General features: G+C 36.8%; 1 protein-coding gene and 1 pseudogene across 1 annotated transcript in view; both read right to left on the reverse strand.

The window, feature by feature from the left end:
* Positions 1–27179, reverse strand: part of NUP37 (nucleoporin 37) — a 52117-nt gene that overhangs the window by 16663 nt on the left and 8275 nt on the right. Inside the window, exons 3-5 of the mRNA XM_069585170.1 lie at positions 23504–23628; positions 20765–20837; positions 18387–18481 (exon numbers count right to left, since the gene is read on the reverse strand). Coding sequence (XP_069441271.1) covers positions 18387–18481; positions 20765–20837; positions 23504–23628 — 293 coding nt within the window. The remainder of the gene's footprint in view (positions 1–18386; positions 18482–20764; positions 20838–23503; positions 23629–27179) is intronic.
* On the reverse strand, positions 487–6157 carry LOC138435225 (protein farnesyltransferase/geranylgeranyltransferase type-1 subunit alpha-like; annotated as a pseudogene).

Here is a 27179-nt window from a genome sequence, read left to right on the forward strand (position 1 = left end):
ATTTTGCAAAGGATACTTTCAGGATATGTTAGTGTTTCAAATAAATCAATACTTGATACTACTAAGCAAATAGTATTAATAATAGATGAAATGGACTACCAGAAATTTTACTGACAAGAAGAATTATAAGGGTGAAAATGAAAGATAATTACTTATGCTATTTTATCTGTCAATAATTAAAAATTATTAATCAACCAGAGGACAGTGTGAAGGCCAGATATACAGCTATCCCTCCTCATGCCCAGAAGTTTTATTAGATTCTCCCTGTACCCAGGAAGTGTTTGGGGAAGGAAGAGGGCAAGGAGATATCCTGAGAAGTAAATTACCTTCTGGGTTACTACCCACAAAAGACTATTAAAACAGAATAAACTAAGATGTTTTAACTAAAAAGACTAAACAAAGTGGTTTCTGAAAATCACATGAATGAGTGCTTAAGAAAAAGGTGTAATCCATGATAGGAACATTCATGCTCTATTATTTGTACATCTAAGCTGTGATATCTTTATACTGACTTGTCTACAAATAATATTAAAATTTATGAACACAAAAATTTATAAGTCAAAAATAGAGTCAATAATCAAAGGCTGTACTTTGAAAGGGAGAGGAAGTGGCCTGTTCAAATATAATACTAATAAACCAACTTTACCACACAAACAACAATCTACTATTACACATCATGAAGCTTCGGAGGGGTTAAAAAATCTTACACGTTTACATGTCATTCCTTCATTTTTTCTTAAAAATATAAACAAATGCAGCAGAAACTACCAATTTATCATACCTGAGGGCCACCCCAGAGGAGAAGTGACATCTTATTTAACTTACAAAGACAAACATTTCTGAAGCATAGGAATTGTGAGATATTTTGTCAGATTTAAAAATAAACCTCGAAATTAAACTCTCAACTGCAAAGAAATAGCATATGGTAGTTTTCAAACAGATATTTAGTTATTTCATCTTCAAGGAATTCAGAATAAAAGGACTTTTCCTTTAACTAACATAAACCTTAACACAAACACCACTAATACTACCCAGGAAATACGCCCCTTTCATTACTTTCAAGAAAAATTTTGATATACTTTGTAAGTTATTTGACTATATGCTACAGAAGAGGGAAGGTACTCCTTATCAGTTACATTAATGGACTTTCAAAATAAACCTGAATGGATATGTTTCAAGAATATGGTGATTATTTGTACAATTCACTTCTTACAACCACACAATGGCTACAATGGCTAAAAAGCAAGCTTTAAGTTACTGCAGTCACTGATAGGGTGATACGCTTTATGAAGTACTTTATGAAGTACTTTTATATTTCATTTCCAAGAGCACATGAGAGATCAAAGGGCTGAACACCACAGTGGTATTACCAGTCCACGATCGTATGAAATTTCAGAAAATTCTTTCATCATTTTATAACTTTTCACTCTATTACATTCTTTTATTAACACACTATTTCATGGCCTTAACAGAGATCTGCAAAGGTGATCAAAAGATTTTACTATAATTTTTGGATGGTTCTTATAAAGACATTAAATCCTTACGTTTCACTTACTAGAGGTAAATTCAATACAAGCTGTCTCTTTTATCTCATTTTTAAAGCTCTTATTAGAACTATGAAATAATTAATCTTGATTCAAAATGTTATAAAAAACTAGAGGAAATTTTAGAAGACAAGCAGAAAACTTTATTTCTATAATTATTTAACCATACATTATAATGAATGGTATACATTCTCCTGATTTCACTTTGTATCTGTAATTATCAGGCATCATTTAACTGCTCCTAAATGCACACTGATCTTCCAAGCAATGCTCTCTTGGCCTGTCTTCAGAAGGCTCTCAGTCTCCATTCTTCTCTGTTTCCCATAAGGACTAATTTTAAGTAAATCACTTATTTTGTGATCTTAGCTGGGGTGGGGTTCGGGGAGGAACACTGTCTTAACTGTGGATCTTAAAGATGCAAATATACATGAGCAGAAGTATTATGGGAAGAATTTAGCTAACATGGGATATATGGAAGACAGTTGATAAACATTCTATTTCTCTCATAATAATTTTCAAAAAACAGCATTATTGGCTTAGTGGATATCTAAGGTAATTCAGTATTCCCTTATCTAGCAATTTGGTTATATTTCTTAAAAAATCATTATTTTTTATGTCCCACCCTTCCTCTCATTCTAGTTAAATTGATGACCGCGAGAACATGACAACTACTATTCCATGTTTTATAGACAAAGTGAATGGGACATTGCACGCCTCTCTTATTTTAGTCTTGAACTAAGAATTCCTTGGTTTTTGGAAGCCAATTTTCCTTCACCATAAATTTTATCTAATATTTTAAAAGATTACTGGGGAGGAGGAGGAAATGGATTTAGTTCTGACATCTTCTGTAGTTACAGTGAGTACTGCATCTTCTATTTCTTTTGTATCCCCCAAAGTACTAAATGTTGGCTATACTAAACATGTTTAATAAATACTTGTTGATCTGACTTGTTCTTACAGAACGGTACTGTTTTTAATATACAAGAACATCTGTTATTTGGCACTGACTAGGGATGAGATGTTCTGTATTAGTGAGTTTTTAAAATAATAAGCTTAACCCATTAAACACTTAAACACCATTTTTACCTTCTTTGAGAAGGAAGGGGATAATAAATCTTTCTAAATATGCATTTACTTACCTCTCAAAAATAATTTTAACTTTCTTCAGATGATGCTAGGTCATAATTTCAAGTACTAGTACTTATATTTTCCTGTACATAAATGTATGTATATGATAGATCTATAAATGGAGGACATGAAGAGGGACCATAAAAGAATGGTGTTCTAACATGAGGCCGAATGACTAGCAATCCTATGATTTACTTGGGAATTCTTTTCTTAAACACATCTCTTGTCAGATGTTTGTTTGGTAATGGCATTTTTTTTTTATAAAGACGTGGTGACAGATACAGGATTGTACTCATTCCTTCACTTACTCACTAAATACTTAAGAGCATACTCTTCTAGGGCTGGGATGACTCTAAGGTAGCCAAGCATGGCTGACCCTGCAAAATCCCTTAGTGAAAAGGGCAGTCTACTCTAGGGTCATTTTCCTTGTCCTCTGCCAAACTCCATTTCTCCTTTCTTGCTCCTCATCTGAAAGTTGGCCTAATGACACATGAATGAATATGACATCTTCGTTACAAGAATTGGCACTAGAGTGTTTTAGCAAAAGTATCTTTCAAAAATGATAAATTCTTCCCAAGCAGAAGATGAAAACATGTCTGTAGATATTACACTAAGTATAATTCTATCAATTTTATTAAACCCTACATAATGCTTGACTTTGATCAGGGCATAGAAATAATATGAATATTTGCTTTTTCAATAATATAAAAAGATAAAAACTTCAATTGGAGAATCTACCAAACAGTATTTTTGAGGAGTAAATGAATTAATTTATATAGAACACTTAGTGTGGTCACTTACTATTAACTGAATCAAAATTCCTCAACAGGGTATGGTTCCAACACCTAGTTACAACATTTCTGATTGTCCTAATGAGTGGGGTGCTACAAGCATTTAGTGAAAGGGAACCAGGGATGCTAGCCATTCTACATGCCTTTTGAATGTCACAGTAAAATCGAGAAATACTAGATGGGGCTTAGTATTAGGTGGAGCCTAATAGGTGGGGCCATTTCAAGAGAGGAAATATGTTTTTTCAATCTTTGTTAGTGTTCCATCCCATGTTGTAACAGTGAATTACTCTGACACCATCCATATAAAAATTGGCTAATTTGCAAGATTATTATCCTTCCCTATTTTTTCAACTTGACATCCTATAATCTGTCTTGTCAGGTTATTTCTGTTTTGATTAGCCTTTATTTCCATACACTTTCACTTCCCATAGTATTAATTTTTTTTTTTAATTACTACTGACTTCAGTTTTTAGTCTAATACCAAGTTCTGCTCAAGGTTATGACATTGCAGAACTCCAGATGGCACTATTTACATTGTACTCTGTAAGCCATAGCCCTGGAATTGTGCAGCTTGGCCTCTGCCTTACATTTTCCTGTTATCTTATTTTTCCAATACGCAAATTTATTCCTTGTAAAGAGTGAAAAGACTACATTTTACTATATCTTCTTATGTGGTCATGTCTGAACATATATACACTGTACTGCTATTCTATAACTACTTGCTTTTTTATGGATATGTGTAATATAATTAAAACATTTTATTATATAATATTAAAATATTAATATTTTATAGAAATGTGGTACAATCAAAATATTTTTATCATTATATATTTTGATAGGTTATGTTTTCTATGAGGTTCATTCAAAATCGTACACTTTTTTCTCATTCTTTTTTCTTTTCAATATTGTATTGGTTTTGCCATACACTGACATGAATCCGCCACTGGTGTACATGCGTTCCCCATCCTGAACCCCCCTCCCACCTCCCTCCCTATACCATCCCTCTGGGTCATCCCAGTGCACCAGCCCTGAGCATCCTGTATCATGCATCGAACCTGGACTGGCGATTCATTTCACATATGATAATACAGAATGTATATTATGTTAGAATAATATAGAATGTATAGAATGTATAACATGTTTCAATGCCATCCTCCCAAATCATCCCACTCTCACCCTCTCCCACAGAGTCCAAAAGACTGTTCTATACATCTGTGTCTCTTTTGCTGTCTCGCATACAGGGTTATCATTACTACCTTTCTAAATTCCATACATATGTGTTAGTATACTGTATTGGGGTTTCTCTTTCTGGCTTACTTCACTCTGTATAATAGGCTCCAGTTTCATCTACCTCATTAGAAGTGATTCAAATGTATTCTTTTAAATGGTTGAGTAATACTCCATTGTGTATATGTACCACAGCTTTTTTTTTTTTTAACCTCAAATGCTTTATTAAGAATGTCGTCCTTGTTGTCACACTGGTTTTCTAGCATGTCTTCATAGATATCCACGAGAAAGGCAATTAGGTAGGGAGAGCTGTGACTTGGTTGTAAATCAAGTAATTGATTTAACAGATTGGGATATTTGGAAAGACCACGATCCTGCAAAATCCCTTTCAAATAATTCCATGCACTTTCATTATGTGGGACTAGTTTGATCATTTCCAGAGTGTACTGGACTTCTCGCTCCAATATAGCACGATCATTATAGCCTGTAGTGTTAGAAATTACAAAATATCTTTGGTTCCAGACAGAGTTATTTCTCACATCCTCTTTAAGAAGTTGGTCTACATATTGCAGTTCATTATCCCAAAGTTTAAATTCCTGAATAACCCATTGTCGGTGTTGCCAGGCATGATAATTCTTTGCATCCTGAGTAAGAATATCTGCAATAAACAAGCTCCTGTGATGGGTCTCTCAGCCATTCCACCAGCACTCGCCTATGATGCCAAACTTGATTGTTTTTGGGCTGCTCCTCGATTATTGCGAAGATGTAGTTCATTTCCTCATGTAGATCCTTCTGAAGTGACTTTAGGAGTACTCTCCGGAAATGCCACACTGTGTAATTGGCTGCATTTAACTCAATAGCATCTCTGGTTAATTTAAAAGCCTGCTCACTTCTCTTGTCACGCTGCAGGACAGCCTGGAAATAATCATAGATGTCCTGAAATTTCTCACTATAAGTGATCGTGACCACTGGATTGGGGCCATCATTCTGCAGCACTGGATCTATTTCAGCCCATTCTGCTCTGAACCTGTACAGGACATAGGTGGGCAAGTCCAGACTCAGGAACCAGTTGTCCATAGGGGACGTTGCTGCCACCACCTCTTCCTGCAGCGGCTGGGGAGGCGGCGGAGGAGGATGGGGCTGAGGAGGCTGCAGCAGCTCCAACTGACTGGGCTCCTTGCCCTGCTCAACCTCCCAACCCAGCTGGCAGCCGCCATCACTGCTCTGCCCCGAGCTGAGGAGGTGGAGGAGGCCCCACCACCGGGGCTACCACAGCTTTCTTATCCATTCATCTGCTGATGGACATCTAGGTTGCTTCCATGTCCTGGCTATTATAAACAGTGCTGCGATGAACATTGGGGTACACGTGTCTCTTTCAATTCTAGTTTCCTCCGTGTGTATGCCCAGCAGTGGGATTACTGGGTAGTATGGCAGGTCTATTCCCAGTTTTTTAAGGAATCTCCACATCGTTCTCCATAGTGGCTATACTAGTTTGCATTCCCACCAACAGTGTAAGAGGGTTCCCATTTCTCCACACCCTCTCCAGCATTTATTGCTTGTAGACTTTTGGATAGCAGCCATTCTGACTGGGGTGAAATGGTACCTCATTGTGGTTTTGATTTGCATTTCTGATAATGAGTGATGTTGAGCATCTTTTCATGTGTTTGTTAGCCATCTGTACGTCTTCTTTGGAGAAATGTCTGTTTAGTTCTTTGGCCCATTTTTTGATTGGGCTGTTTACTTTTCTGGAATTGAGCTGCAGGAATTGCTTGTATATTTCTGAGATTAATTTTTTGTCAGTTGCTTCATTGGCTATTATTTTCTCCCATTCTGAAGGCTGTCTTTTCACCTTGCTTATAGTTTCCTTTGGTGTGCAGAAGCTTTTAATTTTAATTAGGTCCTATTTATTTATTTTTGCTTTTATTTCCAATATTCTGGGAGGTGTGTCATAGAGGATCCTGCTGTGATTTATGTCAGAGAGTGTTTTGCCTATGTTCTCCTCTAGGAGTTTTATAGTTTCTGGTCTTATGTTTAGAGCTTTAATCCATTTTGAGTTTATTTTTGTGTATGGCGTTAGAAAGTGTTCTCATTTCATTCTTTTGCAAGTGCTTGACCAGTTTTCCCAGCACCACTTGTTAAGGAGATTGACTTTTCTCCATTGTATATTCTTGCCTCCTTTGTCAAAGATAAGGTGTCCATATGTGTGTGGATTTATCTCTGGGCTTTCTATTTTGTTCCATTGATCTATATGTCTGTCTTTGTGCCAGTACCATACTGTCTTGATGACTGTGGCTTTGTAGTAGAGCCTGAAGTCAGGTAGGTTGATTCCTCCAGTTCTATTCTTCTTTCTCAAGATTGCTTTGGCTATTTGAGGTTTTTTGTATTTCCATACAAATTGTGAAATTATTTGTTCTAGCTCTGTGAAAAATACCGTTGGTAGCTTGATAGGGATTGCACTGAATCTATAGATTGCTTTGGGTAGTATACTCATTTTTATTATATTGATTCTTCTGATCCATGAACATGGTATATTTCTCCAATTATTAGTATCCTCTTTGATTTCTTTCACCAGTGTTTTATAGTTTTCTATATATAGGTACTTTGTTTCTTTAAGTAGATATATTCCCAAGTATTTTGTTCTTTTTGTTGCAATGGTGAATGGAATTGTCCTTAATTTCTCTATTTTCTCATTATTAGTGTACAGGAATGCAAGGGATTTCTGGGTGTTGATTTTATATCCTGCAACTTTACTATATTCATTGATTAGCTCTAGTAATTTTCTGGTGGAGTCTTTAGGGTTTTCCATGTAGAGGATCATGTCATCTGCAAACAGTGAGAGTTTTACTTCTTCTTTTCAAATCTGGATTCCTTTTATTTCTTTTTCTGCTCTGATTGCTCTGGCCAAACTTCCATAAGTATGTTGAATAGTAGTGGTGAGAGTGGGCACCCCTGTCTTGCTCCTGACTTTAGGGGAAATGCTTTCAATTTTTCACCATTGAGGATAATGTTTGCTGTGGGTTTCTCATATATAGCTTTTATTATGTTGAGGTATGTTCCTTCTATTCCTGCTTTCTGGAGGCTTTTTTTTTTTTTTTTACCATAAATGGATGTTGAATTTTGTCAAGGGCTTTCTCTGCATCTATTGAGATAATCATATGGTTTTTATCTTTCAATTTGTTAATGCGGTGTATTACATTGATTGATTTACGGGTACTGAAGAATCCTTGCATCCCTGGGATAAAGCCTACTTGGTCATGATGTAATATCTTTTTAATGTGTTGTTGGATTCTGATTGCTAGAATTTTGTTAAGGATTTTTGCATCTATGTTCATCAGTGATATTGGCCTGTAGTTTTCTTTTTTTTGTGGCATCTTTGTCAGATTTTGGTATGAGGGTGATGGTGGCCTCATGGAGTGAGTTTGGAAGTTTATCTTCCTCTGCAATTTTCTGGAAGTTAGAGTAGGATAGGTGTTAGCTCTTCTCTAAATTTCTGGTAGAATTCAGCTGTGAAGCCGTCTGGACCTGGGCTTTTGTTTGCTGGACGATTTCTGACTACAATTTCAATTTCTGTGCTTGTGATGGGTCGAAGATTTTCTATTTCTTCCTGGTTCAGTTTTGGAAAGTTATACTTTTCTAAGAATTTGTCCATTTCTTCCACATTGTCCATTTTATTGGCATACAACTGCTGATAGTAGTCTCTTATGATCCTTTGTATTTCTGTGTCGTCTGTTGTGATCTCTCCATTTTCATTTCTAATTTTATTGATTCAGCTTTTCTCCCCTTTGTTTTTTGATGAGTCTGGCTAATGGTTTGCCAATTTTACTTATCTTCTCAAAGAACCAGCTTTTGGCTTTGTTGATTTTTGCTATGGTTTCTTTTGTTTCTTTTGCATTTATTTCTGCCCTAATTTTCGGAGAAGGCGATGGCACCCCACTCCAGTACTCTTGCCTGGAGAATCCCAGGGATGAGGGGAGTCTGGTGGGCTGCCGTCTATGGGGTTGCACAGAGTTGGACACAACTGAAGCTACTCAGCAGCAGCAGCAGCAGCTGCCCTAATTTTTAAGATTTCTTTCCTTCTACTAATCCTGGGGTCCTTCATTTCTTCCTTTTCTAGTTGCTTTAGGTATAGTTAGGTTATTTATTTTTTTCTTGTTTCTTGAGGTAAGCCTGCATTGCTATGAATCTTGCTCTTAGTACTGCTTTTACAGTGTCCCACAGGTTGTGGGTTGTTGTGTTTTCATTTTCATTCGTTTCTATGCAGATTTTGATTTCTTCTGTGATTTGTTGGTTACCCAGCAGTGTGTTGTTCAGCCTCCATATGTTGGAATTTTTAATAGTTTTTCTCCTGTAATTGACATCTAATCTTATTGCACTGTGGTCAGAAAAGATGCTTGGAATGATTTTAATTTTTTTGAATTTACCAAGGCTGTATTTATAGCCCAGGATGTGATCTATTCTGGAGAAGGTTCTGTGTGTGCTGGAGAAAAAGGTGAAATTCATTGTTTTGGGGTGAAATGTCCTATAGATATGAATTAGGTCTAACTGGTCTATTGTATCATTTAAAGTTTGTGTTTCTTTAATTTTCTGTTTAGCTGATCTATCCATAGGTGTGAGTGCGGTATTAACGTCTCTCACTATTATTGTGTTATTGTTAATTTCCCCTTTCATACTTGTTAGCATTTGTCTTAAATATTGTGGTGCTCCTATGTTGGCTGCATATATATTTATAGTTGTTATATCTTCTTGAATTGATCCTTTGATCATTATGTAGTGTCCTCCTTTGTCTCTTTTCACAGGCTTTGTTTTAAAGTCTATTTTATCTGAGTATTGCTACTGCTGCTTTCTTTTGGTCTCTATTTGCATGGAATATCTTTTTCCAGCCCTTCACTTTCAGTCAGTATGTGTCCCTTGTTTTGAGGTGGGTCTCTTGTAGACAATATATACAGGGGTCTTGTTTTTGTATCCATTCAGCCAGTCTTTGTCTTTTGGTTGGGGCATTCAATCCATTTACATTTAAGGTAATTATTGATGAGTTCGATCCTGGTGCCATTTACTTTGTTGTTTTGGGTTCGACTTTATACACCCTTTCTGTGTTTCCTGTCTAGAGAAGATCCTTTAGCATTTGTTGGAGAGCTGTTTTGGTGGTGCTGAATTCTCTCAGCTTTTGCTTGTCTGTAAAGCTTTTGATTTCTCCTTCATATTTGAGTGAGATCCTTGCTGGGTACGGTAATCTGGGCTGTAGGTTATTTTCATCACTTTAAGTATGTTCTGCCATTCCCTCCTGGCCTGAAGATTTTCTGTTGAAAGATCAGCTGTTATCCTTATGGGAATCCCCTTGTGTGTTATTTGTTGTTTTTCCCTTGCTGCTTTTAATATTTGTTCTTTGTGTTTGATCTTTGTTAATTTGATTAATATGTGTCTTGGGGTGAATCGCCTTGGGTTTATCCTGTTTGAGACTCTCTGGGTTTCTTGGACTTGGGTGGCTATTTCCTTCCCTATTGTAGGGAAGTTTTCAACTATTATCTCCTCAAGTATTGTCTCATGGTCTTTCTTTTGTCTTCTTCTTCTGGGACTCCTATGATTCAAATGTTGGGGTGTTTGACATATTGTCCCAGAGGTCTCTGAGATTGTCCTCATTTGTTTTAATTCGTTTTTCTTTTTTCCTCTCTGTTTCATTTATTTCTACCATTCTATCTTCTACCTCACTTATCCTATCTTCTGCCTCCATTATTCTGTTGGTTCCCTCCAGAGTGTTTTTGATCTCATTTATTGCATTATTCATTATTGATTGACTCTTTTTTATTTCTTCTAGGTCCTTGTTAAACCTTTCTTGCATCTTCTGAATCCTTGTCTCCAGGCTATTTATCTGTAACTCCATTTTGTTTTCAAGATTTTGGATCATGTTCATTATCATTATTTGGAGTTATCAGGTAGTTTCCCTATCTCTTTTCTCTTTTGTTTGGTTTGGTGGGCATTTATCCTGTTCCTTTACCTGCTGGGTATTTCTCTGCTTCTTCATCTTGTTTATATTGCTGTGTTTGGGGTGGCCTTTCCGTATTCTGGCAGTTTGTGGAATTCTCTTTATTGTGGAGTTTCCTCGCTGTGGGTGGGGTTGGACAGGTGGCTTGTCAAGGTTTCCTGGTTAGAGAAGCTTGTGTTGGTGTTCTGGTGGGTGGAGCTGGATTTCTTCTCTCTGGAGTGCAATGAAGTTTCCAGTACTGAGTTATGAAATGTTAGTGGATTTTGAGTGACTTTGGAGAGCCTGTAAATTGAAGCTCAGGGCTATGTTCCTGCGTTGCTGGAGTATTTGTGTGGTATGTCTTGCTCTGGAGCTTGTTGGCCCTTCGGTGGAGCTTGGTTTCAATGTAGGTATGGAGGCTTTTTGATGAGCTCTTGTGGATTAATGTTCCCTGGAGTCAGGAGTTCTCTGGTGTTCTCAGGATTTGGACTTAGGCTTCTGCCTCTGGTTTTCAGTATTATTCTTACAGTAGCCTCAAGACTTCTCCAACTGTCACTTCCAAGGCGGTTCCTTCTGTTTTAGTTTCTTCTGTTTGCTGGTCTCTTCAGTGTCTAAAGGGGGTGGTGGTGGACACTTTTTTAGGCTCACTTGTTCAGTCATGCTGTGGGGAGGGAGGAACACTGCAAACAAATAACACTGGCGTCTGTGGGGAGTGCTCCCAGTGTCTCGGCTACACTGGGTTTGCCCCTGCTCACAGCATGTGTGTTTTCCTGTCTACACTGCTTAGGTTCTAGGTTTCTCTGCCGGGAACTGTCTGAGGCTGGTCCTGGGTTGTATGCATTTCCCAGGCCTAAGTCGCTTAGGTTCAGGCACTCGGGTACTCCACAAGGGCGCAGACTTGGTTGGGCCTGCGTTTTGTCCCCTTCCCAGGTCCAAGCAGCTCAGGTGACCAGGTGTTTGGTGAGTGCAGTCACTGTGACTTATCGCCTCCCCCATCCCTGCCGCTCGGTTTTCTGGGTGTATAGCTGGCGCACCTTCTCAGGCAGATGTCGACTGTCCAGAATCCAAGAAATCTTGGTTAGCAACGAAGCCTGCTTGCAGTTTGGTAGATGATGCCTCTCTGAGGCACGACTAACCCCTTCCGGCTCTGGCTGCCCTTGCCTGCCTGTCTCCAGTGGCGGATGGGTCTGTCTGCAGCCAGCTAACTCTAATCAGTCCTTGGTTTGGTGAGCAGGCCTGGCAGTGTTTTAGGTTAGGGCTTTTCACAGGGTAGCTATCCAGAAGTCTGGTCTGGTATCTCAAGTTAGTTCCTTCAGATTGCCCTTGGGGCATTCAGGCCAGGTCCTTCCTCTAAGCAATGCAGCCCGCACCTCTCTGCCCAGCCCCAGCTTGCTAGTGGAGGATGCAGGCATCTGCACTGCTTCTCTGCTGGGAGTTACTGTTGGGCACTTAATCTGTGGGTTTTTAAATTATTTATTTATTTTTTCTCCCCAGTTATGTTGCCCTCTGAGGTTCCAAGGCTCGCCACAGACTTGCCAGTGAGAGTGTTTCCTGGTGTTTGGAAACCTCTCTTTTTTAAGACTCCCTTCCCGGGATGGATCTCTGTCCCTACCTTTTTTGTCTCTCTATCTTTTATACTTTTTCCTACCTCCTTTCGAAGACAATGGGCTGCTTTTCTGCTGCCATTCAGAAGTTGTTTGTGGAATTTACTCAGCATTCAAATGTTCTTTTGATGAATTTGTGCGGGAGAAAGTGGTCTCCCTGTCCTATTCCTCTGCCATCTTAGGACCGCCCCCCCAAAACTGTATAGCACACTTTAGAAAATGTTTACAAAAAAGGTAGTATTGGGACAGATAAAGAACTGTTAAATGAGAACTCAATTTTCTTAAGAACTTGCAGATATTACAGAATATTAAAACTAGATGAAATCTTAAATAAAAAGTCATATTACAGAATGTACATTAGTAAGAAATATCTAAAATATTATATACAAATACTATCTTCTCACAGGATGAATCTGAAAATTGCCACTGAGAAGGGTGAATGAATTAAGAGTGCAGGTACTAGAGTCAGACTGCCTGATATTTGAGTTCCTCTCCTTAATAGTTATGTCCTTTTCCACAAATTATTAGCCTCTCTATGCCCTGTATCCCCATCTTATAAAAGGAGGGTAAAAACAGAACCTATCTCAGATGTGTTGTAAAAATTAAAATTACATAGGTAATTAAAAAAATAGTATTTAAAAAATTAAACTTACATAGGTAAGGTACTCAGCGTGGTTAGTATGCAGTAAAGTACTCCATAAAATATTTAGCAATATTATTTTTATTATAATTCATTTACAGGAAATAAAACACCTGTGTGAGTCTTAGAGAAGCTTAAAATGGTTCTGAAATGATTATTTACAGGTTTAAAAATATATCGGTCATTACCAAGAACCTAGCACAGTGCCTGGCACATAGTAGATACCTGACATTTGCTGTCTGGATGAACTAGTCCACAAACTTATTCTCTATACATTCATTCTCTGTATTAAGAGACAAACAAGTCAAAACTTTTAATGGATAGACTGAGACATTAGTACAAGTGAGACTATCTTCATTCTGAATCAGAATTGGGGAATTTTCAATAAAATAGGTTAAATTTTATGAACTTCTTGAAGGGATAGTGTGTTCTGAAATGGTGTCCCTAAGGACACAAATCTCTTACCTGATTATAATATTGTGTCTCCTTGAAAACGCCAAAGTCAAACATCTGAAGATATGCATAGATCAACAGTGTATGTAAAAGAATTTTTTTTGAGTTGCAGAGAGAAACATTCTTTCTGCTCTTTATAGTACAAAATAAGAAGAATCTATCTTGTAGCACTGTTTCATACTGTAGGATTACATAATAAAGCTTAGTATTTAAAAATTTTTATTCACCATTTAAATCGTTTTAAAGTGTATAGTTCAGGAGCACTTTGTACATTCACAATGTTGTGCAACCACCACCACTATCTAGTTCTAGAACATTTTTATAATCCCAAAAGGAAACACTGTACCCATTAAGCAGTCACTCCTATGTCTGGTCCTCCAACTCCCGGCAACCACTTATCTATTTTGTCTATCCATCTGCTGCTTCTGGAGAATTTACCTAATGGAAACACAGAGTATTTTATCTCTGGCTACTTTCACTTAACATAGTGTTTTCAAGTTTCATCTATGATGTACCATGTATCTATATTCATTTTTGTTTACAGGTGAATAGTATTTCATTGTGTGGATATCTGTGCTTAGTCACTCAGTCGTGTCCAACTCTTTGTGACCCCATGGACTGTAGCCTGCCAGGCTCCTCTGTCCATGGGGATTCTCCAGACAAGAATATTGGAGTGGGTTGCCATACTCTCCTCCATGGGATCTTCCCAACCCAGGGGATCGAACCCAAGTCTCTTGCGTTACAGGTGGATTCGTTACCATCTGTGCCACCAGGGAAGCCTATGTATGGATATACATTTATTTGTCCATTCATTTACTGATGGACATCTGGGTTGCCTCCATCTTTTAGCTATTGTGAATAGTGCTGCTAGGAACATTCCTTTGTAAGTTTTCATTTGAATGAACATCTATTTTTAATTCTCTTGGGTCTATACCAAGGATTGGAAATGCTGGGTTACATGTTTAACATTTTGAGGAACTGCCAAACTCTATTCCATGATGGCTACACCACTTTACATTCCTACCAGCAAAGTATGAGGGTTTCAGTTTCTTCACATTCTTGCCAACACTTGCTTTTTCCTTTGTGTTTAGTTATCTTAATGCTCAGTGGTAGTTTATTTTGATTTTCATTTCCCTAATAACATTTAGCATCTTTTCATGTGCTTGTCAGCAATTTATATATCTTCTCAGGAGAATCATCTATTCATGTATTTCGCATATATTTTTTTCTAAATTGGGTTGTTTATCTCTTTATAATTGAATTAGAAGAGTTTCTTGTATATCTTGGATGACACTCTTATCAGATATATAATTTGCACATACATTTTCCCATTCAGTGGAATATCTTTTCACTCTCTTAACAGGGTCCTCTGGTATTCAAAAGTTATAAATTCTGATGAAGCCCAATTTATTTATTTTTAATAGATGTGTTTTTTTGTGTCATAATTAAGAAACCATTACCAAATCCAAGACCCTAAAGCTTTGTCCCTGTTTTCTTCTTCTAAGAGTTTTCTAGTTTTAGCTGGATATTATTGAGGATTTTGCATCTATATTTGTAAGAAATACTGGTGTGCAGTTTTCTTTTTTGTGAAATCTTTGTCTGGTTTTGGTTATCAGGATAATGATGGCCTCACAGAATGAGTCATAAAGTGTTTCCTCCTATTCTACTTTCTGTAAGCATTTGAGAGACAGGTGTTAATTCTTCCTTAAATGTTTGGCAGAATTTACCAGTGAAGAATCTTGTCCTGAGTTTTCTTAGTTGAGAAATTTTTGATTATTGATTCAGTTTCTTTATTTTTTATAGGTCTATTCAGATTTTCTATTTTTTTTCTTGAGTTTTGGCAGTTTTGTGTTTCTAAGAATTTGTCCATGACACCTAGGTTATCTGATTTGTTGGCATATAACTATTCATAGTATTCTCTTATAATCCTTTTTATTTCTGTAAGGTTAGTAGTAATGTTCCCACTTTTTCTGATTTTTACCACTTGTAGTATTCTCCCTTTGTCTAGCTAAAGGTTTGCTAATTTTGTTATATCTTTTCAAAGAACCTCTTTTGATGTCACTGATTCTATTATTTTCCATTCCCTATTTTGTTAATCTTTGTTCTAATCTTTCTTATTTCCTTACTTCTGTTAGTTTTGGGTTTCTTCTTTTTAAGCTTTGTAAGGTATCAATTTAGGTTATTTGAGTTCTTCTTTTTAATGTTAGTGTTCACAGCTATAAATTTCCCTCTGAGCACTGCTTTTACTTCATCCTACAAATTCTGGATGCTATGTTTTCATCTTCACTCATCTCAAAGTGAAATCTAATTTCCTTTGTGATTTCCTTTTTTACTTATTGGCTGTTTAACGAGAGTGTGTTGTTTACTTTCCATGTACCTGTAGCTTTTCCTTCTGTTAAAGGCTTTTAGTTCATTACACTGTGATTAAAGAAGATACTTTGTGTGATTAAAAAACTAACTTTGAGGACTAATAGATGGTTTATTTTAATGTGTTCCAGGTGCATTTGAGAAGAATGTACATTTGGCTGATGTTGGGAGTGTATAGATGTTTTATATAGGTCTGTTAGGTACAGCTGGTTTAAAATGTTAAAATCCTCTACTTCTTTATTGACCTAGTTATTCTATTTAGCATGTTCTTTAAAAGCATAGTATCACCGGCATACAATTCTAAATCCAAGAAGACACAGGTTTTGAATATGATTGCACAAGATTTCACTAAGGTACCTATATCACCAACATACACAGATCCAGACTCCAGTAGACATCATTTTAGTACAATGATAGGAATGATTCCTGGGATATATTTGGCTATATCTTCTACCCAAATTGCAGAGCTGTCATTTGGCTGGTGTCTTTATTTGTAACTCGGTAATTGTATACTTTGAGTTAATGAAGACAGTTGTACTGAAACATTTTCTGATTGCAGTTTGTCCCCTCAGAATTCCTAATTTCTCTGTTACTTTGAGAGTGTATGTTACTACTCTTTCTTAAACTTCTTGATTTAGCTACATCTTCTGTTTCTTTTAAAGATCTTATCTGTATTGTTTAGCTTTTAGTCCAAGAGGTTTGACTTTGAAAGCCAATCAGAATTGTCCCTCTGGTTGGCAAATTAAGCTGATAAATACTAAAGTTAGCTCCCTAGCCACTGCTGCAATGATATTATCAACCTCAAGTATCTCAGACCTACAAAAATAGGCATGTATTTCTTGCTTACGGGTCTGGGGACGCTCTATTTCATAATGCCAGATGGGTCCATCTCTGCTTAATGTATTTCTCACTTTGGGGCCAGTAGCTATCCAGGATATGTTTATCTTAGAGTAGAAGACAGAGGACAGCAGGTCAAGACAAACTAGGTAAAACGTTTAAAGTGTCCGCTTGAGTCACATCTGCTAACATTACACTGGCTTCAACAAATCTCATGGCGAAGGTCAACAGAGCAAGCAAAGTCTCTGTCCACAGGAGTATGGACGGGAGAGTATTTACTGAACAGTAACACCATCAACCACAGGCTAGCAAAGTAAGACAATTAGGAGCAACATAATAAATTTTAAATTAAATTGATTTAAATTACAGGACTCATTTTGAAGTAAAGTCCTTTCTCCTATTTAGAGTAATAATGATTTTTTTAAAAATAAAATGATAATAATAGAAGGCAGTAGACTTTTAAAAAATTCTTATCACTTGACAAAATAAAAAAGCGGCAACCCTCTGCTACTCCCCCAAATTTTAGGACAATTTTACAATTCTACAAAAATCCCAAAGTCGCCTATAAGAAATAAAAAAATCACAGACCTCTGAATGTCATCCGAGGTCTCTGGGGGGTATTCACTATTCACAGGATATTCCTTGGCCTGCAAAGACACTCATTTTCCCCCTCAAAGATTTCATTATTCCAAAAGCTGTGATTAGGAAACTCCATGTGTTAGAGAACTAAAGTGTCATTATTTCTTTCTAGTGATTTAAGTTTTACATTAAAAAATGGTCCCACTAACTCTTCAGTCTCTATAGAAACTCGGTTTTTTAACACTTGGGACTCTACTATCTTAATGTCATGTAAATCTTTTATGTCTCTAACATGAAAATCTTAACAGGCAGTACATAAAAAATAATGGCTTATGACTATAACTTTAAAAAGAGCTACTGAGAATATTAAAATTGAAAAAGAAGTTAGTGGCTTTACTTCCAATGTGAAAGGTCACATACTTAGTAGTTTTATATTTGTACAACTATTTATAAATACTAGCAATTTTGTCATAGCTTTATCAAACATTAAAACTATGCAAAATAGCAGAGCAGTGGTTTTTGGTGTGTGTGTGTGTGGGGGGGGGGTTCAGTTTGCTCACAGCACTGTTAAAGCAAACGAGGCAACTGGCATTCCTCTAATGACTGCTTTACTTTTGATTCCTTAGCTTATCTCTACCTCCTACACTTGGTCTTCATCTTGTTCTTTACTTGTGATATTCTCCAGCTTTAGGTACTAGTAAAATGTTATAGCTACCTCATCTGTTCAATCTAGGCGGGGTTGAGGGGTGGGGGTGGTAAGGTGGAAGAATATAATATTGAAATGTACTATATTCAGTATCTACAGAAAAGCTTTAGAAAGAGACTTTTGACTTTGTCGAAACACTAAATTCTCCCTGAGTCTTGCTTTAGCAAATGAGATTCTCAGTTCATTATTAAACATTAACTTACCAGATAGAATCTGTGAAATAACTTCACAGAATGGCAAATGCCTTTTATTATCCTACTGATTCTGTTCAATGTTTGACCTGATATATACTTAGATTTCATAAACGCGCAAACCTAAAATAAGACGGAGAGAGGCACCCAAGAGCTAGTTAGGGAATTTTTCATTAACTGAGATGAGAATTCAACTTACTGGTTTTGAAACTCCTGTTGGTGCCATACTTACACTTTAAATAAAGTATGCTTCTTTTATAACATTTTGTGGAATATATGTAGAAATTTACATTTTCTAATGTAATTCTCATTAACATAAGATGAAAATTCAAAACTTTTGTTGTAACATAAGCAACATACCTGCATGTATGATCATCACTCACACTTGCAATTTCTTGGCCTTCTCTGGGATCAAATACCAAACCATTAATGAAATCTGAATGGCCCTCTAAAACCTGACATCAGGGGAAAAGTTAGTAAGAACACAATAATCTACAATATTCCGACCTAATATTTTTACTTCACTGCATGCTTCTCTTTTCTATAAATATTTCCTAAGTAATCTGCAATTTTTACAGCATGACTTATACACCCATTTTTTGGGAAGGTTTATTTTGGAAAGAAGCTGATCATTCAACACACTGTTATTAGCTTGATCTTTCTTTTCTAGTATGCATTTCTTGCAAAAACACACTTTGTTTTTATTTTTTTAACTGTACCTGTCCTCAAATCACCTCATTTCTCACTTATTACATAAAGCTTATACAAAAGTTAAAGCCAGGAGAACTTCCTAGGAGCCCTGAAATAAAAGTCCCCTTTTGATTTTCTATCTCATACCTGCTGCTCTGTACACTGGCTGCTACCTAATAAACATACAGCAGGGACTTCACCTTCTACTGTTTTTATTTATTTGTTCAATGTGACTGCCAGCACTTTAGACAGCTAGAATTATAAGTCCATTATAACAAGAACACAGAAACCCTCTTTTGGCCACAGAAGGAGCAAACGGGAAGTTGTAAGTTAGAGGACTATGCATGCAGGTTAAGGTCCAATTAGTCTAAATCTTTAAAACTGAAATCCTGAACAGGCCTGTCAGATAGCAGATATTTAAATAATTTAATGGATATTGTTTTTGCTTCCTACTTACCTTCTAGACACTTGAATTTGATCTCAGTTTAAGATTAATACAGTAATTCTATTTGGTACTACTTACTATTTGGAAATGAGGGAGGAAAAAAAAGGCTTTCATTCAAACATTCTGGTGTAAGTTTAACAAGTCCAGGTCCTTCTTCAGAGCTTATGTCACAGTTTTTATAAGCCACATCACATTAACTATTTAATGTCTTTTTTAACTGGCAATAATAGTTAGTAACTATTGACTCTTGATGGGTCAAAATTCTATGTGTCACTGTACACTCAGATGTTCATTGATATGGCTTTAAATAAACTAATATATACAGTGCATTTATTATGGTAAAATTGTATATAGCCCATTGTATATAACTTAGAGCATAACTTTTACTGTTTTCTAAATGATTAGGTTTATAGTTTACCTTTGTTTTATAATATTATTCATAGGTTTTATTTACTAGAAAATCAGGAAGGCAATACTATTCTTATAAAAAAACATGACTCAATTTCAATCCAAACTGTGAGGTATTTAATGAATTTCTCCTCACTTTATTGAGAAATGTAACACTATGTAAGTTTAAGGTGTATAACATGATGATTAGTACACAATGATACACATATACATTGTGAAATGATTACCATAACAGGGTTAGTTAAATGACTACCATGATAGGGTTAGTTAATACTTCTATCACCTCACAAAACTATCGTTTTTGTTTTGTGGTGAGAATACTTAAAATCTAGTCTTTTAGCAACTAGCAAGATATAATACAGTATTGTTAACTATAATCATCATGACGTACAGGAGGCGCACCCCCCCCCCCCCCCCCCCCGCTGAACTTACTCCTCTTAAAACTGGAGGTCGGTACCCTTCCATCATCGTCTCCCCATTTCCTACACCCTCCAAGCCATTGACAACCACCATTCTATTTTCTGTTTCTATGAGTTCAGCTTTAAGAAGAGCTCCTCACATAAGTGCAATCATATAGTATTTGTCTTTCTCTGTCTGACTTATCTTACAGGGTTATTTATCATACCAATAGAAGACTCACATACCAGGCTTACTATGTAAAAAGCACTGTTCTAAGTGTTTTACATGAATTAGCTCAGCCAATGCTCATAATCCCATGAAGCAGATGCTATGATCATCCCATTTTACAGGTAAGGAAAGAGAACAAGAGATTGGGAATTTGACCAAACTCATACTGTAACTAAGGTGGCACAGCTGGGCTTCAAACCAGATGTTCTGGCTCCTGTGTCTGTGCCTTTAATCACTTTGTAGTCCTGCCTTGCACTGCGTTGTACTGAGCTTGTTCCCTTCAAGTTCACCTCTATGTGTGTTCATGTCTATTATACCAAGTTTCTAATTCCCTCTCATTTCTGTGCTTACCTACTATTTTAATTTAATAAGTGATATTAGATTTATAATTCCCAGTCCTTACTATGATCCTAGTTCCTTACTATAGCCTAAAATAGAGTAAATGAGACTCTAAACTACATATTTCAAAGACAACCATAAAGTCATTTTAAATTGGGATAAATTCAATAAAAAAGCAAAAATAATAAATGTTTTGAAATAGATTTACAAATTAAACCTGTCAACATACCTTGTATTCATTTTTATCTTGAAGATCTGAAGTAAATAATCTAATTTTCATATCAGCAGCAGAAGTACAAAATCTGGAAGTAAGAAAACAAAAATAAGGCCATTTTTAGTCTAGGTAAGTGAAAGTTCTTCCCACCTTTACCCACCAAAGCCATCTTCATAACTCATACTCATGCTGTTGTTTGGGCAGAAGGGGAATGCTATTGCTCCGTTGTAAAATCTGTTATACAACTATGGGTGAAAGTAGGGGACACAAATTTTTATTGGAAAACATACAAATATTAGTATATTGGATTTGTCTCTTTAATTATAAAAGCATACAATTTTATTATAAATCACCACATGAATTTAACACTTAACTTTTTCTTAAAGGTTTAAAATGATGGGTTTAAAAAAGTATCTTCTTTTAGCCAGGTCAACATAAGGTATAAAAATATAGTTATACATCTATCTTAGCCTTTGCCTCCTTCAGTTATCTATAAACTTTCTTACTTTAAGATACATTAAATTCACTAAATTAGATGAAATATAATAATCTTTTTATACCTATAAATGCTGGTGTATTTATTACTAAAAGTTGGAGTATTATCATACTGACCCTATTATTTAAGGTTCTTGTTTAGATGTACATCAATGTATACTACAAAACAAACTAGTAATAACTATTTTTTAACTCGTTTGCCTTTAATCCTAAAATTCTTAGATTCTTAGCATGTCAGATTATGGCTGAGGAAGAAAGAACTTATATATCTGTATGTACGCGTATGCGCTCAGTCTCTCAGTCGTGTCCGACTCTTTGTGACCCCATGGATTATAGCCTGCCAGGCAGCTCCGTCTATGGGATTTTTCAGGCAAGAACACTGGCTGCTGCTGCTAAGTCACTTCAGTTGTGTCCGATTCTATGCGACCCCATAGATGGCAGCCCACCAGGCTCCTCCGTCCCTGGGATTCTCCAGGCAAGAATACTGGAGTGGGTTGCCATTTCCTTCTCCAATGCATGCATGCATGCATGCTAAGTCGCTTCAGTCGTGTCCAACTCTATGTGACCCTATGGACAGCAGCCCACCAGGCTCCTCTGTCCACAGGATTCTCTAGGCAAGAATACTGGAGTGGGTTGCCATTTCCACCAGAGCAGTTGCCATTTCCTCCTCCAGGAGATCTTCCCCCTAGGTATCAAACCCATGTCTCCTGCATTGGAAGGTGGATTCTTTACCACTGAGCCAGGTGGGAACCCTTTGTATGCCTGAATTAAAAAATAGAGCTTATTTCCAATTGTCTTTAAGTAAATGAGTATCATATGGATCTAAATTTCTCAAGTTTTGACTGCATTAAAGCTAATATTTTTTTCTCACCTAAAACATTTAGTTTATTTAATTTAAATACAGCTTAATTTAAAACAAGTCTCCTAATCTAGAGATCCAGATATGTTGATAAGTCTCTGGTACCATGCCTTTTCAATGATTTAATTAAGAGTCATTGGAAGAAATAGGTTAATTAGGCAAAACTAATTTCTGATAACAGAAATTGATCAATAGTTGCTTAGACAGAGGATGGGGTGCAGGGATTAACCACAAGGAGCACAAAAAATCTTTTGGGGGTCACAGAAATGCTATGTATTACTAGCATCTAGGTTATAAAAGTACATGCATTTGTCAACACTGATCAAACTGTTCCGTTAAGAGTTGAGTTCACTGTATATAAATTATCCCTTAATTTAAAAAAATTAGGTTAGCTCAGTAAGAGCTAAATTATGATTGTTAAATACTGTTTACTAAAAGAAGACATACATTTTAGAATTGACATTTATGGAAATAAGGTTAGTGTTTTGTAACAGACCTTAAATAACCTGACATATCATTGCCTTTGTGAAGAAGGCCTCAGCAAGTATGTTAATTTTTTTTCTCAAAAAGTAGTCATTCTTTTCAAATGTTTTCAACAAAACTGAAGCCCAAAGATTAGAAGTACAGTTGGTGGCTCAGATGGTAAAGCATCTGCCTATAATGCAGGAGTGAAAGTGAAAGTGAAGTCACTCAGTCGTGTCTGACTCTTTGCGACCTTGTGGATTGTAGCCTACCAGGCTTCTCTATCCATGGGATTCTCCAGGCAAGAATACTGGAGTGGGTTACCATTTCCTTCTTCAGGGGATCTTCCTGACCCAAGGATCGAACCCAGGTCTCCCTCATTGTAGGCAGTCGCTTTAACCTCTGAGCCATCAGGGAAGCCTGGGTTCAATCCCTGGGTTGGGAAGATCTTCTGGAGAAGGAAATGGCAACCCACTCCAGGATTCTTGCCTGGAAAATCCTATGAATGGAGGAGCCTGGTAAGTTACAGTCCATGGGGTCGCAAAGAGTTGGACATGACTGAGCGACTTCACTTTCCTTTCCTCACTTTATGTATGGGGCAGTAAGGCTGATTAACGACTCAACCACATTTAGTTATTTTAACAAAGTTGCACTTTCAATAAGTGGTAAATTCAGTGAAGAATTTATGATTCATAGGAATCTCACATAAACAGCTTTGTAGTCAGGCTCAAACACATGCTTCAAGGCATCTCTGCTATATTTGCATATAAGTCACAAATTTAAACAATAAGCCTAAATTATGAAATAATAGCAAATATTAAAATACCTAATACCTGAAGTTGGGGAAATGGAGGAAAAATGTCCCCATGATCAGAGGCTTCAGATCACTTAACACAAAGGATATTAATAAATGCTGCATTTAATAATTTTCAACTTACTTGATTACTGGAGGCAATGAATCAAGTCTAGTCTCTGGGCTCCAAGCTATGCCATCAACTCTGACTCCATGGTGGAATGTTCGTAGTGTTTTATACTGAATTCCTTCAACGTCTGCTTCTTCCTCCTAAGCATACACAGTAAATGTTTAAATAAGTCATGAGAACAAACAATATAAAACTGAGTATTTTATTATAAGGAAGAATTTATCAGGGGGCCATGAATATTCTTTTGGGAAGTTCAAAAAGCAGATCAGGTATTAGGCTATAATCCATAGGGTTGCAAAGAGTGAGACACGGCTGAGCGACTTCACTTTCACTTTCTTTCAACCAGTTTACTGAACGACAACAAAAATATTCAAAGTTGTCTGTTACAAAATAACTCCCTAAGATAATTAAAAACAATATACTTGTTATACTTTATCTCAAGAGACATTTTCTTCCTAATAGTAAATATATTTCACATCAAACACAACGAAAATACAATGCTCTAAGAATCAGAATGTTCTAGTAAATGAAGTAACATGCATGGATTATCAAATAACAGTATCAAAAATATATACTGAACGCAGTTTTGATTATGTATAAGATACCTTGTACCTTATGATGCCTCAAAGTAATTATAAAGAGTATCAGTGATTTACATGGAAATAGTTGGACATAACTCAGCAACTCACACTTTCACTTTCATACATGTGTGGGATTGAACAAACTGTTGTTCACCTATACCATTACTATGAGCAGTGGATGTGCAAATTAGTGATCAGTCTTTTAGATATTTGATTCTGGGTAAGATGTTTAATAAAGTCAGCTTATCTATTTAATTCAGTACTACTAAAATGATTTCAGTTTATTCTCATAGGAAGACAAGAATGAATTTTGAAAAGTCAAGTCATCTTTGTCTGGCAATATGGACAATAACCTGAAAAGCTTTCTGACTACAAAAATAATGCAAAAATCCAAATCCAGAGAAGCAACTTAGCACAGAAGCACAAAGCTATCTTAAGGACATCTGCCCATATCCAATAATTAGTAATGTTTGTTGGTAGGAGACAGAAGACAAAACTTAGTGCCTACACAAAGAAGGATGCAGATCAGGGACCTTTGAATAGATCCAGGACCTTTAAAGTGGAAGTAGGGAAAACAAAAACCCCAAATCAAAAGTGCCATGCAAAATATATACCCTGGCTCAAGGTCAAGAAAAAGAAAAAAGTAACTTGTGAGAAATCTCAACCACTGGCTGGCCTTAACATAAGTTTGGGGCTTGAATTCACATTAACTATGTGCCCCAGAAAATGAAAACTTATTTCAAAATGTCCATATGTTGTTAGTGGCCCTAAGCACTTGACGACTAAAGGCAAATTCATTTTGGATTAACTTCCTCTACCCAGGTCTCAAAATTCTCACAGATATAGTTCAATCAGATATGATCTTACATGCATGCACTGCTACATATGAAAACAAAATACCACAAACACAAACAGAAGAATCAACCTGGAGACATTAAAAAAATCAGATTAAAAAAATGTATTTTTGAGGATGTAGACAAAAGAATCAAAAAATTTGACTAAGCAACATGAGATTACCCAAAATGACCAGACAGGTATTAAAGAACTAAATGAAAAAGTATAGATGAAAATACTATCATAAGAAAAAAATAAACAAGGCTCAGAGAAGCTGGAAGACAGATTTGAAAAACTTATTCAGAATGTAGTTAAGACAAAAAGCCTGGCTTGGAGAATTTTGAGCATTACTTTACTAGCATGTGAGATGAGTGCAACTGTGCGGTAGTTTGAGCATTCTTTGGCATTGCCTTTCTTTGGGATTGGAATGAAAACTGACCTTTTCTAGTCCTGTGGCCATTGCTGAGTTTTCCAAATTTGCTGGCATATTGAATGCAGCACTTTCACAGCATCATCTTTCAGAATTGAAATAGCTCCACTGGAATTCCATTACCTCCACTAGCTTTGTTTGTAGTGATGCTTTCTAAGGCCCACTTGACTTGGTTTTAGAAAAGGCAGAGGAACCAGAGATCAAATTGCCAACATCTGCTGGATCATCGAAAAAGCAAGAGAGTTCCAGAAAAACATCTACTTCTGCTTTACTGACTATGCTAAAGCCTCTGACTGTGTGGATCACAATAAACTGTGGAAAATTCTGAAAGAGATGGGAATACCAGACCACCTGACCTGCCTCTTGAGAAATCTGTATGCAGGTCAGGAAGCAACAGAACTGGACATGGAACAACAGACTGGTTCCAAATAGGAAAAGGAGTACGTCAAGGCTGTGTATTGTCACCCTGCTTATTTAACTTCTATGCAGAGTACCTCATAAGAAACGCTGGGCTGGAAGAAGCACAGGCTGGAATCAAGATTGCCGGGAGAAATATCAATAGCCTCAGATATGCAGATGACACCACCCTTATGGCAGAAAGTGAAGAGGAACTAAAAAGCCTCTTGATGAGAGTGAAATAGAGTGAAAAAGTTGGCTTAAAGCTCAACATTCAGAAAACGAAGATCATGGCATCTGGTCCCATCACTTCATGGCAAATAGATGGGGAAACAGTGGAAACAGTGTCAGACTTTATTTTTTGGGCTCCAAAATCACTGCAGATGGTGACTGTAGCCATGAAATTAAAAGACGTTTACTCCTTGGAAGGAAAGTTATGACCAACCTAGATAGCATATTCAAAAGCAGAGACATTACTTTGCCAACAAAGTTCCGTCTAGTCAAGTCTATGGTTTTTCCAGTGGTCATGTATGGATGTGAGCGTTGGACTGTGAAGAAAGCTGAGCGCCGAAGAATTGATGCTTTTGAACTGTGGTGTTGGAGAAGACTCTTGAGAGTCCCTTGGACTGCAAGGAGATCCCACCAGTCCATCCTAAAGGAGACCAGCCCTGGGTGTTCTTTGGAAGGACTGATGTTGATGCTGAAACTCCAATACTTTGGCCACCTGATGCAAAGAGCCGACTCATTTGAAAAGATCCTGATGCTGGGAAAGATTGAGGACAGGAGAAGGGGACGACAGAGGATGAGATGGCTGGATGGCATCACTGACTCGATGGACGTGAGTCTGAGTGAACTCCGGGAGTTGGTGATGGACAGGGAGGCCTGGCGTGCTGCGATTCATGGGGTCACAAAGAGTAGGACATGACTGAGTGACTGAACTGAACTGAACTGAAGACAAAAAGAGATGTTAAGAGGGATTCAGTGAGCAGTTCCACCATATAGCTAATTTGGGTTGTAGGAGAAAGCAGTCAAGGGAATGGGGGAAGAGGCAAGATTTGAAGAGATAACAGCAAAGGATTCTTCATACTTGATTACAAGCACCAATCTGTATATTCAGAAAGAACAATAAATCCCAGGCAGCTTAAAAAGAAATCTGCAGCTAGACACTATACAGTAAAACTCCAGAACACACAAACTCTCACATATGTGTGTGCATATATGTGAGAAGAGGGGAATGAGGGAGAAGGAGCAAGAGTGAGATAAGAGTCTTAGCAATAGCAATCAGAAAGAAAAGATAGGTATCCTATAAAAGAGTAATAATTAGAACAACCATCAGCTTCATAGCAGAAACACATGCAGGAAGTCAGTGAAATATCTTCAAAATGATACGAAAAACTGTTGAACTATAGCCACAACAAACTAGTGTGTCAAGAATGAAGCTGTTTTAAAG

Source organism: Ovis canadensis, chromosome 3 (assembly GCF_042477335.2).
Source record: "Ovis canadensis isolate MfBH-ARS-UI-01 breed Bighorn chromosome 3, ARS-UI_OviCan_v2, whole genome shotgun sequence".
NCBI classification, from domain to species: domain Eukaryota; kingdom Metazoa; phylum Chordata; class Mammalia; order Artiodactyla; family Bovidae; genus Ovis; species Ovis canadensis.